The 12836-nt window shown below is 43.9% G+C and overlaps 1 protein-coding gene across 1 annotated transcript; it reads left to right on the top strand.

The window, feature by feature from the left end:
• Positions 1-3071: 3071 nt before the first annotated feature.
• DPE2 (disproportionating enzyme 2) lies at positions 3072-11729 on the top strand. Its single transcript, XM_087543225.1, has 23 exons — positions 3072-3374; positions 3852-4171; positions 4360-4477; positions 5755-5807; positions 5943-6074; positions 6166-6291; positions 6542-6738; positions 6843-6921; positions 7042-7080; positions 7329-7448; positions 7530-7631; positions 7792-7875; positions 7957-8199; positions 8284-8409; positions 8501-8575; positions 8659-8730; positions 8956-9075; positions 9216-9313; positions 9774-9933; positions 10021-10119; positions 10269-10466; positions 10784-10877; positions 11340-11729. Exons 2-23 carry the CDS (start codon positions 3854-3856, stop codon positions 11453-11455), a joined length of 2769 nt encoding a protein of 922 aa, XP_087399351.1. The 5' UTR covers positions 3072-3374; positions 3852-3853; the 3' UTR covers positions 11456-11729.
• Positions 11730-12836: the final 1107 nt, after the last annotated feature.

Below are 12836 nucleotides of genomic sequence, written 5' to 3'. Positions count from 1 at the left end.
TTAGAGCACAAGAAGTAGTCTCCCAAAGATCTTCAAGTCTGTGGGCCACCTCCAATATCCTCGAAACAAGAAGAAGCAAATCCACCTCCAATGTCAGTTTGCTCGGCTTTTGGGTTTGTTCGGTCATGCAAACTTTTGGGTTTGTTCGGTCATAGGCCGCGACGATCCCTGCTAGGCTTGCCGATGATGGCAGTGGCGTGACCTATGGGTGTCGTCCCCTTCTTTGATACATTCTTGTGCCCCTCTTCGAGCATCGAGGGAAACCCTAGTTCTGGTTCACTGGACCGGACGGCGGCAACGGCAGCACGACATCGTCCCCTTTTGTGAAGGTGTTGTCTTGGTTGCTCGTGGCGTACCCGGTGTCGAATTTAGAGATGCTGTATGTCATGCTTGCTTTGGGTTGCTTCTGAGAGCATGGGCATCCCGGGTACAATATACATCATCGTCGACGCTTTCTCCATGGCTTCTCCCTTTAGCCTGGCTGGGGTCCAGCAACCCATTTCGCGCCTAAGGTGGGGGCACATTGATCCGGCCAGTTCTAGAGTCAAGGACTCCGCGAAGGAGGTGCCTCACGTTGGTCGTGATGCGGTCTAGGTGTCCTGTGTCTCATCTCTTCATCATCCTTGGCTGGAGTTCGGGCTAGGCAAGTTTAGTGCTAGGTTGCATCCGATGTTCGGCTCTTCCCACACCTAGTGTGGTGCCCCCTTCCTCTCTTGTCTATGTTGTTGTTCTCTCATACGGTCATAACTATCAATGAAATGATACACAAGCTTTGCATATTCGCGAAAAATGTCAAATTGTTGATCCCGCCACAAAACACTAGTAGGCCCAGCACTAATATAAGGCGACTTCTCTAGGAAGCCCACGACATCGAAGACCGCCACCTTGCTCTGACAAGTGGAGCCCACCTCATTTTTTTTGTGGAAGATGGAGCTAGTTCGTTAGGCCTACTCTTGAAAAAATTTGTTAGTTTTGGGTTTGCACCCTTGTTTCAAGATGGGAAGAATACCTCACGGACACCTCAAGGAAAGCCACGGTTCTTGCAAACATCATTGTTGGTGCATAGTGCTGAACTATTGGAGGTGTACACAGTCTGGACGTGGACAAACCATATCGACCAAAGATTGCCTAGGGTCCTCTAGCGGCCCACATGTAGTCATGTTAAGGTAGGCGCTTGGAGGAGATAAGGATGCGGCATGTTAACTCCGGGATCATATCATAACTAGAGGTTATTTACATAGTTTGGCTGGAGATAGGATCATGGTGAAAATCGATGATTGTTTACAGAGGAATATGCCCCCCCCCCCCCCCCCCCCCCGCGAAGGCCCTTGTCGAAGAGTCGGGACCATTCTTGGAAGACCTACCTTTGTACTAGATGCAATCTAGCTCTTGTATTCGCTGAACCCTCTGTGTCAATATAGCTCAGTAGCAGAATGTAGGGTTATTAACCATCTCGAGACCCTGAACTTGGGTATGAGTGGTAAATTCATTACAATCACCATCGTCAACTCCCTGCACCTACCAACTGTTACATTTGATTTACACGTTGTTATATTTTCTTTTGAAAGTCTACGTTGACTTTCTGAACTTTAGGGCTGCCTTCACAATACCGTAAGAGAAGGTGATAAAAAAATGTTGCTTAGGACTGCTTAGGTGCTAGTTGAAGTGTCTAGTGTTCCAGCTCCTTTACATGTACCTCTACTACTACTAATGCATAGTTTGACGCCCATATGATCATGAAAATTATGTAGTGATATAATTTTAACAGTATGACATGTATACACTATGCTATAAATTTGCAAACCTGCAGTATTCATTCCACATATAGAGAATCAAAACGACAAATCTAACAAATTCGACCGTGAATTGCACGTGATTCGGAACTTGGTGGGGAATGTTAAACCCATGCTATTCGCAAAGAAAAAGAAAAAGATAAACCGATGTTACTCATAATAAATAAATAAATGATGTTGGCTTTTGAAGATGAACTATATGCCGCAAAACATTCAGTGGCGTGTAATTCATATTTTGCTGTCAAGCCAAGGACTGGTAGCACCTCGGGCATTTGGACGGATGGAGTGTTTGTTGCAACAAATACACTAGTCTATCTCAACACAACCAAACTATTGTTTTCTTTTCCGGTCCCAAAGATGACGAGGCCCTGAGTGTTCCTGTGGGTGTTTGGAGTTGTGCATCCGGTGACGGTACACATGGCCAAGTCCGTCCAAACCGCCCAGGGATCTCGAAGCAGACCTGGCCAAACGGACCGGCCCGACACGACACAACCTGGCCCATCGTAATCGTGCCTATTGAGCTATATTTTAGGTATACATATATAAAAAATAAACGGGTCATGCCGTGCCGGCCCGCGTGCCCAGGCTCCAAGCCCAGGCACGGTCCAAGGCGTGCCGCGTGCCGGGCATGGCCGTTTAGCCCGTGCCGTGCCTGGCCCATGGCGGGCCGTACCGGCATGCTCGCGGGCTAGCCCATTTGGCCACCTATGTCGAAGCCCTCGTGCATAGGACAAAGCCGCAATTCTCACCAGTCAGTGCAGCATTCAAGTGGCAGTTCCTGTCTAGACTAATCTAAAACAAGAATTTTGGGGTGGAGGGAGTACTAGTACTACCACCAGTGTAGTGCTTTTGCCTGAATCGGCAGCTCCAGATCCCATCAGCGTTGCCGTTTACGGCGAGAAAATAAGCTTATCTTGGGACCAAATCGCACACTGACAGACCGCCAGTCTGACGCGCAGTTTAATTTACAGTAAAAATAAAAAGTTCAGATCGGATACAGCCCAGATTTGTTGCGCTCCTCATCCCTTCCAGACGCGACAACTTGCCCTTAATGGACACCCACACCCACACGCAAATAATCTCTCTCTCTCTCTCCCGCGTGCAGGTGCAGGTCCATCCGCAAGTTGCAGCCGCAGCAGAGCGGAGAGCGCATCGAGACGGGCGGCATGGCATGGACAACTGCGGTTCGTCTCGTCCTCACGTGTCGCCGTGTCAGCAGCAGCTACCTCCTCCCCAGCCACACAAAAAATGGCGAGCTTTTACCGCCTCGGGCTCGCCGCTCCGCCCGTGTGGCCGCCCGGGGAAGAAGCGTTCCGCCCGTCGCCCGCCCGGATCCACAAAGCCGGGGGAAGGGACCAGAAAGGCCGCCTTTTTTAGCCCCTCCCGTCACCGCGGCTCACAGGTGCCGCTTCCCATGCCCGCCCTCCGTCGTTAACGTCACCCTCACACCCCTCATCATCTCTTGGCACCTTCTCCCCCTCCGTCCATGCTCTCGCTCTCCTGAGCCCCCTCCCTCCTTGTTCCGCCGCTGATCCCATCCCCCTCCGTGGCCGCCATTGGCGCCGTCCGTGCTCGCCCAAGGTAACGCCCGCTTCCTCCCTCCTCCTCCTGCTCTGTTTCTTGGTTTGGAAGGCAGACAGAGAGCCCCCGGCGTCCCGATTCGCCTGGGCACCGGGCCGCTGCCGTCTGTTTGCTCTCGGTAACCTCGGTCATGGCGGCAATGGGGCGGGGAGGGACGTGCCAACGTGGGGGATTTCTTGATTCCGTGAATCTGGCCCGCCTCTCTTTTCGCGCCCAACCGGAAAAGCCGTGTTTCGGATCCTCGAATCCCATGGGAACAGGAGGAATCAATGTGTGTGTGGGTGGGGGGGTCAGGGGCGTGTCCCAAGGAACCGCTCATCCATTCTTTGGATCTGTGATTCATCTCCGAGGGAGAAATGGCGGATTCATCCTTACGCTAACAAATATTTAAGCCATCTTTTTATATTTTTTGCCATTGATGCATTGAGCTCGTAATTAACCTTGCTGCGCTCATGTTTCTGCCTGCCTGCTCTGAAGAGATGGCGAAAGTGACCCTCATCTTCAAGCTACCGTACTACACGGAATGGGGGCAGAGCCTCGTCATCGCCGGCTCCGCGCCGGCGCTGGGCTCCTGGAACGTCAAGCAGGGGCTGGCCCTGAGCCCGGTCCACGAGGGGAACGCGCTGGTCTGGTGTGGCCAGGTTTCAGTCCCCGCTGTCTTCACCTGTGAGTACAGCTACCATGTGGTGGACGACCACAAGAACGTTCTCAGACGGGAGGCCGGGGAGAAGAAGAAGCTAGTGGTGCCGGAGGGCGTCAAGGACGGCGACGTCGTCGAGGTCCGCGACTGGTGGCAGGTACTCATTGAAACTTTCATGTGTTCATCCAACTGTCCTCTTGCTTGCTGGTGTATATTTACATTCTGTACAAGTATTAGCCACATTGGCAGCAACCATGAACGAGGCTTACCAACTTAGCTGAATGTTATGTATCTTTGTTGTTAAGTTGCTGCTTATATGACCATTTGGTCGTCGTCTGGATTCAGGATGCTTCTGAAGCTCTTTTCCTCCGGAGTGCGTTCAAGAACGTCATTTTCAGCACAACTGATAATGCTAAAAGGCAACTGCAGCCTCCTTCCCTCAGCAAAACTTTGGATCCTGAAGGTAATATTTTAAAACTGAAAGTCTCAAACCGATGGAATCAACTGGCACCGGAGAAGCCAATCAACACATGCCTGATTTAAAAAAAATACTAGCTAAATGCTCGTGCGTTGCTACAGAATTTATATCTGTTGTATATTATGCATTGTTTAAATGCTTGTGCCGCCATAGTCCGTGAGTTCGTGCAAAATGAAGAACTATTATCTGAAAATCTACATCAATGGAAACAACCATACGTGCTCCGTGCTAATTCGTAATAACTTAAGAGGTAAACGAACCACCACCAGCTCGGATCTTTATAAGAGTAAAGATACTGCTAGGAGCCCGTGTGTTGCTACGGGTCGACAATAAATTTAGTTGAAAGATTACTGGAAACCTGTTAAAGTATTTAAAATAATCATGCAAAGTCCAGTTGGATTGATTGTCAAGCCACTGGCTCCAAACAATAAAAGGTCATCGTAATTTGTTGAAGAAAAATGCTATGAACATTAGTTTTTGCAGATTGCCTTATTGGCAATGCTTGAAACATTGGGATCTCTACAGGAATCAAGATAAATGCAAGGATAATTTTTTTAGAGTTTAGGACTGCCGTTTGATGCAGATCTGATGGTTGGTATAGTCCGAGATGAGCGGACTGTCGCCACAATAATAAACAGCCACTGCAATTTTTTGAAGAAAAATGGTATCAACATTAGTTTTTGCAGATTGCTTATTGGCAATGCTTGCAACATTGGCATCTCTACAGGAATCAAGATAAATACAAGGACACAAAAATAGGGTCTAGGACTGCTGTTTGGTGCAGATCTGGTGGTTGGTATAGTCCAAGATGAACGGACCGCCGCCATCGGTTTTGATCTTTACAAGAGTAAAGATTTGCTGAATAATAAAGAATGTAGCATAAGCTCTTTCCATGCTAAATACATGTTAAGTAAAACACTCTTTTCCTTCCTACTTTATAGTATTTGTAGAACGTTCGAGGTGATGTCTCGTGCTTGTAGTATTTACTATTTAAAGAATTTTTTCTATTTAGTCTTTACCAATGGAGTATCTGAAAGTAAACAAAGAAATGAACTAATTCTGCTTTGATGGTTAGATACAACATTAGCATTGAGCTGTGCCCTCAGCAGAACCTTATCGTACTTGGTATGTGTGTGGCGTGGACTTGTTTGTTACCTTGTTTGGCTCTGGTGGTTTGCTTTATATATAAAGCGGGGCAGAAGCCTTTTTCGGTACAACATTAGCATTATTTGAATTTGTCTTCTATGATCTTTGTTGAACAGATATTGTCGTGCAATTTATTATTAGTTGTCCTCGGCTAGCAGCTGGCTCTACTGTAAGTATTATTCATACACTTTTGTTTCCGTTTATAAGCTATGATTAGTTGTACTTAGCGCCCTTATCGCATCATAGTTCAATGAGTTATACTTACTTGCTGGTGTCCTAACTATTGCCAATCACAAAACTTCAGGTTGTCGTCACAGGAAGTAACCTCGCGGTAGGAAATTGGAAAGCTCAAAATGGCCTCAAGCTCAACTATGTTGGAGATTCCATTTGGAAAGCCTACTGTGTGTTGCGGAAGTCTGAGTTCCCAGTAAAATATCCTTGTGCAAAAAACTATTTTCTTAGTTAGTATTTTTGTATTATTTGTTGTGCCAACACTAATGTGTTGTCCTTAATAATATTCCACATATAAGTACTGTCAAGTTAGTGAAGCAGGAGTCTCTTCATTGGAGTTTGGCCCAAACAGAGAGGTTGATGTGGATTTATCATCACCCAAGCCATCCAGACACATCTTATTATCTGATGGCTCCCTCCGGGTAACGTCTGCATTCATAATGAGTCATCCACTAAGAATGTTCTAGCAATTCATATATTCCTTGCCAGAAAGCTTGGTAGGTACATGCTACTATTTAGTTCCCGCAACCGTTTACCATGCTATGGTGCATTAGGAAATGAACCATATTCAGATAGAACCCTGCCACACTGTGCTTAGGCAAGAAAGCTGAGGATGTAGTATGCATCATACACGACTAGCGTGTCGGACTAATTTATCATTTGTTTTATCAGGAAGCACCATGGAGGGGTGCTGGTGTTGCCGTACCGATGTTCTCAATCAGGTCAAATGAGGATCTTGGTGTTGGAGAATTCCCAGATCTTAAACTTCTTGTTGACTGGGCAGTCAATTCGGGTTTTCATCTTGTTCAGCTCCTTCCTATCAATGATACTTCTGTTAACAAGATGTGGTGGGATTCATATCCATATAGGTACTACTAAGATACACTGCTTCATCCTCCCTTGTGCTTTCGCTTGAAGTATGAAAGACACATTTCTGAAGAGAAAATAATGTCCTACACGTTCTTATTTACAGCTCACTCTCCGTATTTGCGTTGCACCCCTTGTACCTGAGAGTGCAGGCGCTTTCAGATGCTATTCCAGCAGATGTTAAGGTCTAACTTCGTGTGCCTTTCATATTAACTCTTATACTAGTCTGTTTTGGCTTCTCGTTTCACTGATCTCTTCAATTCTGAATCACCTGATCCGGTACTCAATTTTGCATATTGTCACAGGAAGAGATTTCGAAGGCAAAGAAGGAGTTGGACAAAAAGGTAATGCATTTTCACGTGTATAAAGTATCATTTACTTTCTGTCATCACTGCAAAAGTAAATCTCTGACTATGCTTTGCATTTGGGCTGGATGCACTTCTTGTCCTTGCTGCTCTTTTGCTATGCTTGCTCTTTAAATCAGATCATCCACTGTATTTGAAAAACTTCAAAAAGTGTGACTTTGCTCATGGAACCCAAATGGTTCTTGGACTTTTTGCAGATCTAACATTTTCCCCTAATGTTAAAATAGGACGTCGACTATGAGGCAGCGTTGGCCACGAAACTCAGAATTGCCCAAAAAATATTTAATTTAGAAAAGGACAAAGTGCTAAATTCAGCTCCGTTCAAGCAGTTCTTATCTGAAAATGAGGTATAACTACTGGCATTTCATATTTTTTTAGTCCACTTATTTCAAACTACATTTGATTGCTTTCATACCACGTTTCAATAGGAATGGTTGAAGCCATATGCTGCATTTTGCTTTCTTCGGGATTTCTTCGATACATCAGATCACAGCCAGTGGGGTCGGTTTTCTCAGTTTTCCAAGGAGAAGGTATTGGAAATGATATGCTAATGATCCCATATTTCCTGCATAGCTTCCTAATAACATTCTACTATTTAGTAAATTCTGCAATTTGGTCTAGTTCTTTCTGAGAGCGCATATGGAAAATACACAGCTAATAAGAGATGTCTCTTTATGCAATTTCTTGCAGCTTGACAAGCTAGTCGCAGCAGATGCTTTGCACCACGATATTATACGCTTCCACTACTATGTCCAATATCATCTATTTACACAAGTAAGTATTGGCCGTTGTCATTCAGAACTCTATAAATGTATATATATTTGTGGACATTCATTCTCATTCCCTCCTTATTAGTTATCAGATGCAGCTACATATGCAAGGAAGAACAAGGTTATTCTGAAAGGAGATTTACCTATTGGTGTTGATAGGAACAGCGTGGATACTTGGGTAAACCCTACATTATTTCGCATGAATACCGCTACTGGTGCACCTCCAGATTACTTTGCCAAAAGTGGACAAAATTGGGGTTTTCCTACATATAACTGGGAGGAGATGTCAAAGGATAATTATGGGTGGTGGCGAGCTCGTCTGACACAGGTTATTAACAGCACTGTTTTATTTTTTCCCTGTCTGGCAGTCACCTTTGCTTGCCATTACTCATCTGCTATTAGCATGTTGCAGCTATCAAAATTCTTCACAGCGTATAGGATAGACCATATTTTGGGTTTCTTTAGGATCTGGGAGCTTCCAGAACATGCTGCCACAGGTCTCTGTGGAAAATTTAGACCTTCAATTCCTCTTAGTCAGGTTCGTTTCTTATCCGTTTTAAAAGAAACAAAAGGGACCAGAAAAAACCTCTATAGTAGTTTATCTGACTTGTTTCTGAGTTCACTTACAGGAGGAGCTTCTAGGTGATGGTATCTGGGATTTTGATCGGATGAGCCGCCCATATATTCGTCAGGACATGCTGGAGGTAACCATGTTCAAACCGATGTTCCGGAATTGTTTCAGTAAAGATGAGGGTGCCAGCAGCATGACGTTTTTATCATGTTTCAGGAGAAGTTTGGATCTCTTTGGACAGTTGTTGCATCCAACTTTCTGCACGAGTATCAGAAACACTGCTACGAGGTAATGCAAAGCAGTTATATTCTCCTTTTATAACAGTTGGACATATGGGGTACTTGAGTCTGCATGTGAAATTATTATTGGTAGCAACATATTATTAGTTCAGTAATTATTACAAGCATATCTATTTCTCAATCTAAGGCATGTGAATTTTTAACTGGTGTTCTTTTACATGCCATTGCTTCCTTTAATTTCACTTGTCTTTGACTGGTTCATTCATGCATATAGTTCAAAGAGGAATGCAACACCGAGAAAAAGATTATTACAAAGATTAAAACCAGTCCCGAAAAATCACTCTGGCTGGAGAAAGAAGACAGTATTCAGCGTGGTCTGTTCGATCTTCTACAGGTAATTCGGCCTTCTGTTGTGCACACACTGTATCCTCATGTTAATATTTTCTCCTAACATCCGCCTCCTTTTTCTTCTATCAAATTTTGACTAATATTTTTGAAAACATATTAAAGTAGATCTGTTTGTTTGTTCTGCAGAATATAGTCCTCATCAGAGATCCTGAGGACTCCACAAAGTACTATCCCCGTTTTAACCTGGAGGATACTTCAAGTTTTAGGGACTTAGATGAACATAGGTAATCTTTTTTTCACAGTTATAGGTGCTTCTGGTTGATCTGTAAAGTTTCTTCAGGCTTGTTGATATTGATTAAGTACTTAGTGCAACAGACTAACGGCGTATGAGCATTGTGATGTTCTACTTAGTTGCGATTTTTATCTTCATCGTACTGCTATAACCTCTTAGTTGCATAATCATGGTTCATATTATGCATTTCCTCAAGAAAAATGAATTATATCTTTAGTAGGCAGTTTGCTATCAAGATAATCAAAATAGTGTGCAACCAACTTTAGTTTCTTGCTTATACTCCCTCCGTCCGAAAAATCTTGTCCCAAGCTTGCCCCTGGTGCTAGATACATCCATTTGAGGGACAAGCTTTTTCGGACAAAGGGAGTAGTACGCTATTGATTTTAACATTATGTCCTAACCAAATCTGTCTTTATTGACTATTTCATCTTCTCATCGATGTTTTTTTACAGCAAAAATGTCCTTAGAAGATTATACCATGACTATTATTTCGTTCGCCAAGAAAATCTTTGGCGACAAAATGCACTGAAGACTCTACCTGTTCTATTGGACTGTTCGGATATGTTGGCATGCGGGGAAGATCTTGGCCTTATCCCTGCTTGTGTTCACCCTGTATGGCATCTTTCCTGGACATGCTAAAAAATAACTATTGGTTTGTGCTGACTATGTTCTTAAAATAACAGTAAGATATTTATCCAGGTTATGCTAGAACTCGCGTTGATTGGATTGCGTATCCAGAGAATGCCTAGTGAACCAGGCTTGGAATTTGATATTCCGTCCAAGTACAGCTATATGACGGTGTGTTTCACTCTGTTGCCAGTATTACACTCTAATTTTTTAGATGAAAATTTACAGTATTATATTAAGACAAAATTTAAAGTAAGAGTTGGAAATATAAGTAAAAGTATGCTACATCAGATGATAAATTGTGTTGGATGACCTTCCAGGTTTGTGCTCCCTCATGTCATGATTGCTCCACATTACGTGCTTGGTGGGAAGGAGATGAAGGGACAAGAAGTCGTTTTTACAAGACTGTAATTGGCAGCGACAAAGAGGCCCCATCTCGTTGCACCCCAGAAGTAGTAAACTTCATTCTTCAGCAGCATTTCGATGCACCGTCAATGTGGGCAATCTTTCCGCTACAGGTATAGGACTTCAACTTGTACCATATACTCCATCCAGTAAAAATATGCTGTTTGGACATAATTTTGGCTAAACTTTTACAGCATTGACAGCCAATAAATTTGGAAATATTGGATTGGATTTGTCTCAAAATTTACTTTGAAATGTTAACATTTTGGGGTTTTATAATTATATTGTAGTACAAATTAATTATCAAAGTTATCTTTTGGAGACTATCAAATGTCCAAACATCATATTTTTAAGTACTGGAGGGGGTACTATGATTGGGTTTTTAACAGAAACAAGTACATGAATATACTTGGGGTTTCTTCTTTACCAGGATCTGCTCGCTCTGAAAGACAAATACACCGCAAGACCAGCAGCGGAAGAAACAATCAACGATCCCACTAACCCGAGGCATTATTGGAGATTCCGTAAGTTCATTTTTTCCAAAGGCTATTCCTGACACAATGCCTCTTTTTCGTGCAAATACAATACACTCCTACTACCTGTTTCGTTATTTGCCTGGTTTTAGTGGCAAGGTTGAAACATTTTTACAGTTCAGTATGTGTTCCTGCCAGTGTCTACTTAACCATTTGATGTGGAGCTATACACATCACTGGAGGTGGCGCGGCGGACCAATTTAATATCTGGGGACAAAAGCATCATCAAAATGCTGTCCCATCAACTTCAGCTGAATAGATAACACCCGGGAGAACTTGTAGGACACTATCGTTTTCGAACGATTCGTCAGCGTAGCCTTTCTAAGCTAAAGCGACACCTTTGGAGCCTCGCATGTGATTTGTGTTCCCATTGTGTATATTTAACCCCGGAAAGCGTATCTTTTTTCCCCCACCTTGGATCTAACTTGTTTTCCCAAAATACATCTGCTGCAGGCCTACATGTGTCACTGGAGTCCATACTGGAGGACAAGGACATCCAGGCGAGTATCAAGAACCTCGTCACAAGCAGCGGGAGGTCATTCCCTGGCAAGAAAACGGACAAGCCCTAGTCGACCGGCAAATTGTAGGAACAACAAAGGACCGCGAAGAACGGTCAGTCGTCGCCGGGCACGATCATGATCATGAGGAATATATAGGATAATAAGGCGGTGTATTACCGCCATGCCCCGTTGAGCTAGCTGATGTTGTTTCGGCTAGAGAAAATCGTTACGCCCGCTCATAATTCCTTTTTCGATGCTCTGGAGAATAATAACTACTGGTATATCATTCTATATATCAAGGCCGGCTTGTGAAATAAATGATCCTGCGCCCCGGTTTTTGTGTCGTCGAGATCTTCTCCCGCCGTCTTGCCTTCACCTGTTTTTCTGTTCTGCGTGTTTTCTACTCCCTCCGTCTCATAATGTAAGCTGTTTTTTGACACTACACTATTGTAAAAAAAACGTCCTACATTATGTGATAGAGGGAGTACTTTATGTGTGTGTGATTCAAGGCCCTGAAATGGAGTTCCTGATGCAGCTTCTGCATATTTTCATCTGCTCTTTGCCCTCTGAGAAAGCTGTTTTTTTCTTCTTTTATAATCTTGCCGTGAACCGTGTCCTCTGAAGTCTGAACCTGGGTTCTGGCTAAGATGCGGTTCCATTTTCTTTGGTGCGGAGCAAAAGGGGAAACAAAAACGTCACCTTGTTGCTTTGCATCATGACACCATTATTATTCTATTAGAAAAAAAGGGTTAGCTTTTGAAGCTTAGGTTTAGTTAGGTTGTACCAGATGCCGATTCATCAGTGAAACATTTAGCGAAAAGTGTCGCTGGCTTTTTGAAGGTAAGGGTCGCACTCATCTTGCCTGTGCGATAAGCATGGCTGGCTGGCCGTGCGTGGCTAGTTTAACTGTTCCCTTCCATGCCGGCATGGCATATGGTTGGATCTTGCTTGCTTGCCCTTTGTTGGTAGCACGGTGGCACTGGGACTACATGACTTTTATTTGTGGACAGGTGCCATCTCTTGCCGCCGGCCATTTGATGGCAACAGTGCAAACTTCGGAAATTGAAGTTGACACAGAGTAGTAGATCCTGCTCTGCTCGCTGGCTCAGCAAGCACTTGGTCCGGAGAGACGTGACCTATGTGTGACAAGGGGTATGCTTAGTACTCCCTCTGTCCGGTGAAGAGTGTATATCTAAAAATTTTAGAACAAATTATGAAGTTGAGTGAAAAATGCATTGAAAATGTGCAAGCCACCATCTCTTTCCTCTTTAATTACCCAATCCTCAATGAGCTAAGTGCATGTAGAAATTAAGAAGACCATGTGTAGATTGCTATTGGTCTTGATTACCATGTGATGAGAGAGAAGTATTTTTTTCTCACTTTAAAGTGCATTGGGAAGATAGAAGTACACTCTTTTATGGACAAATTTTGAAATTAGATGTACACTCTT

Source organism: Triticum urartu, chromosome 2A, assembly GCF_056163025.1.
Source record: "Triticum urartu cultivar PI428250 chromosome 2A, HENAU_Tu73, whole genome shotgun sequence".
Classification (NCBI taxonomy): Eukaryota; Viridiplantae; Streptophyta; class Magnoliopsida; order Poales; family Poaceae; genus Triticum; species Triticum urartu.
The sequence above is the reverse complement of the archived record's forward strand: the minus strand, read 5'-3'. Positions and strand labels throughout refer to the sequence as shown.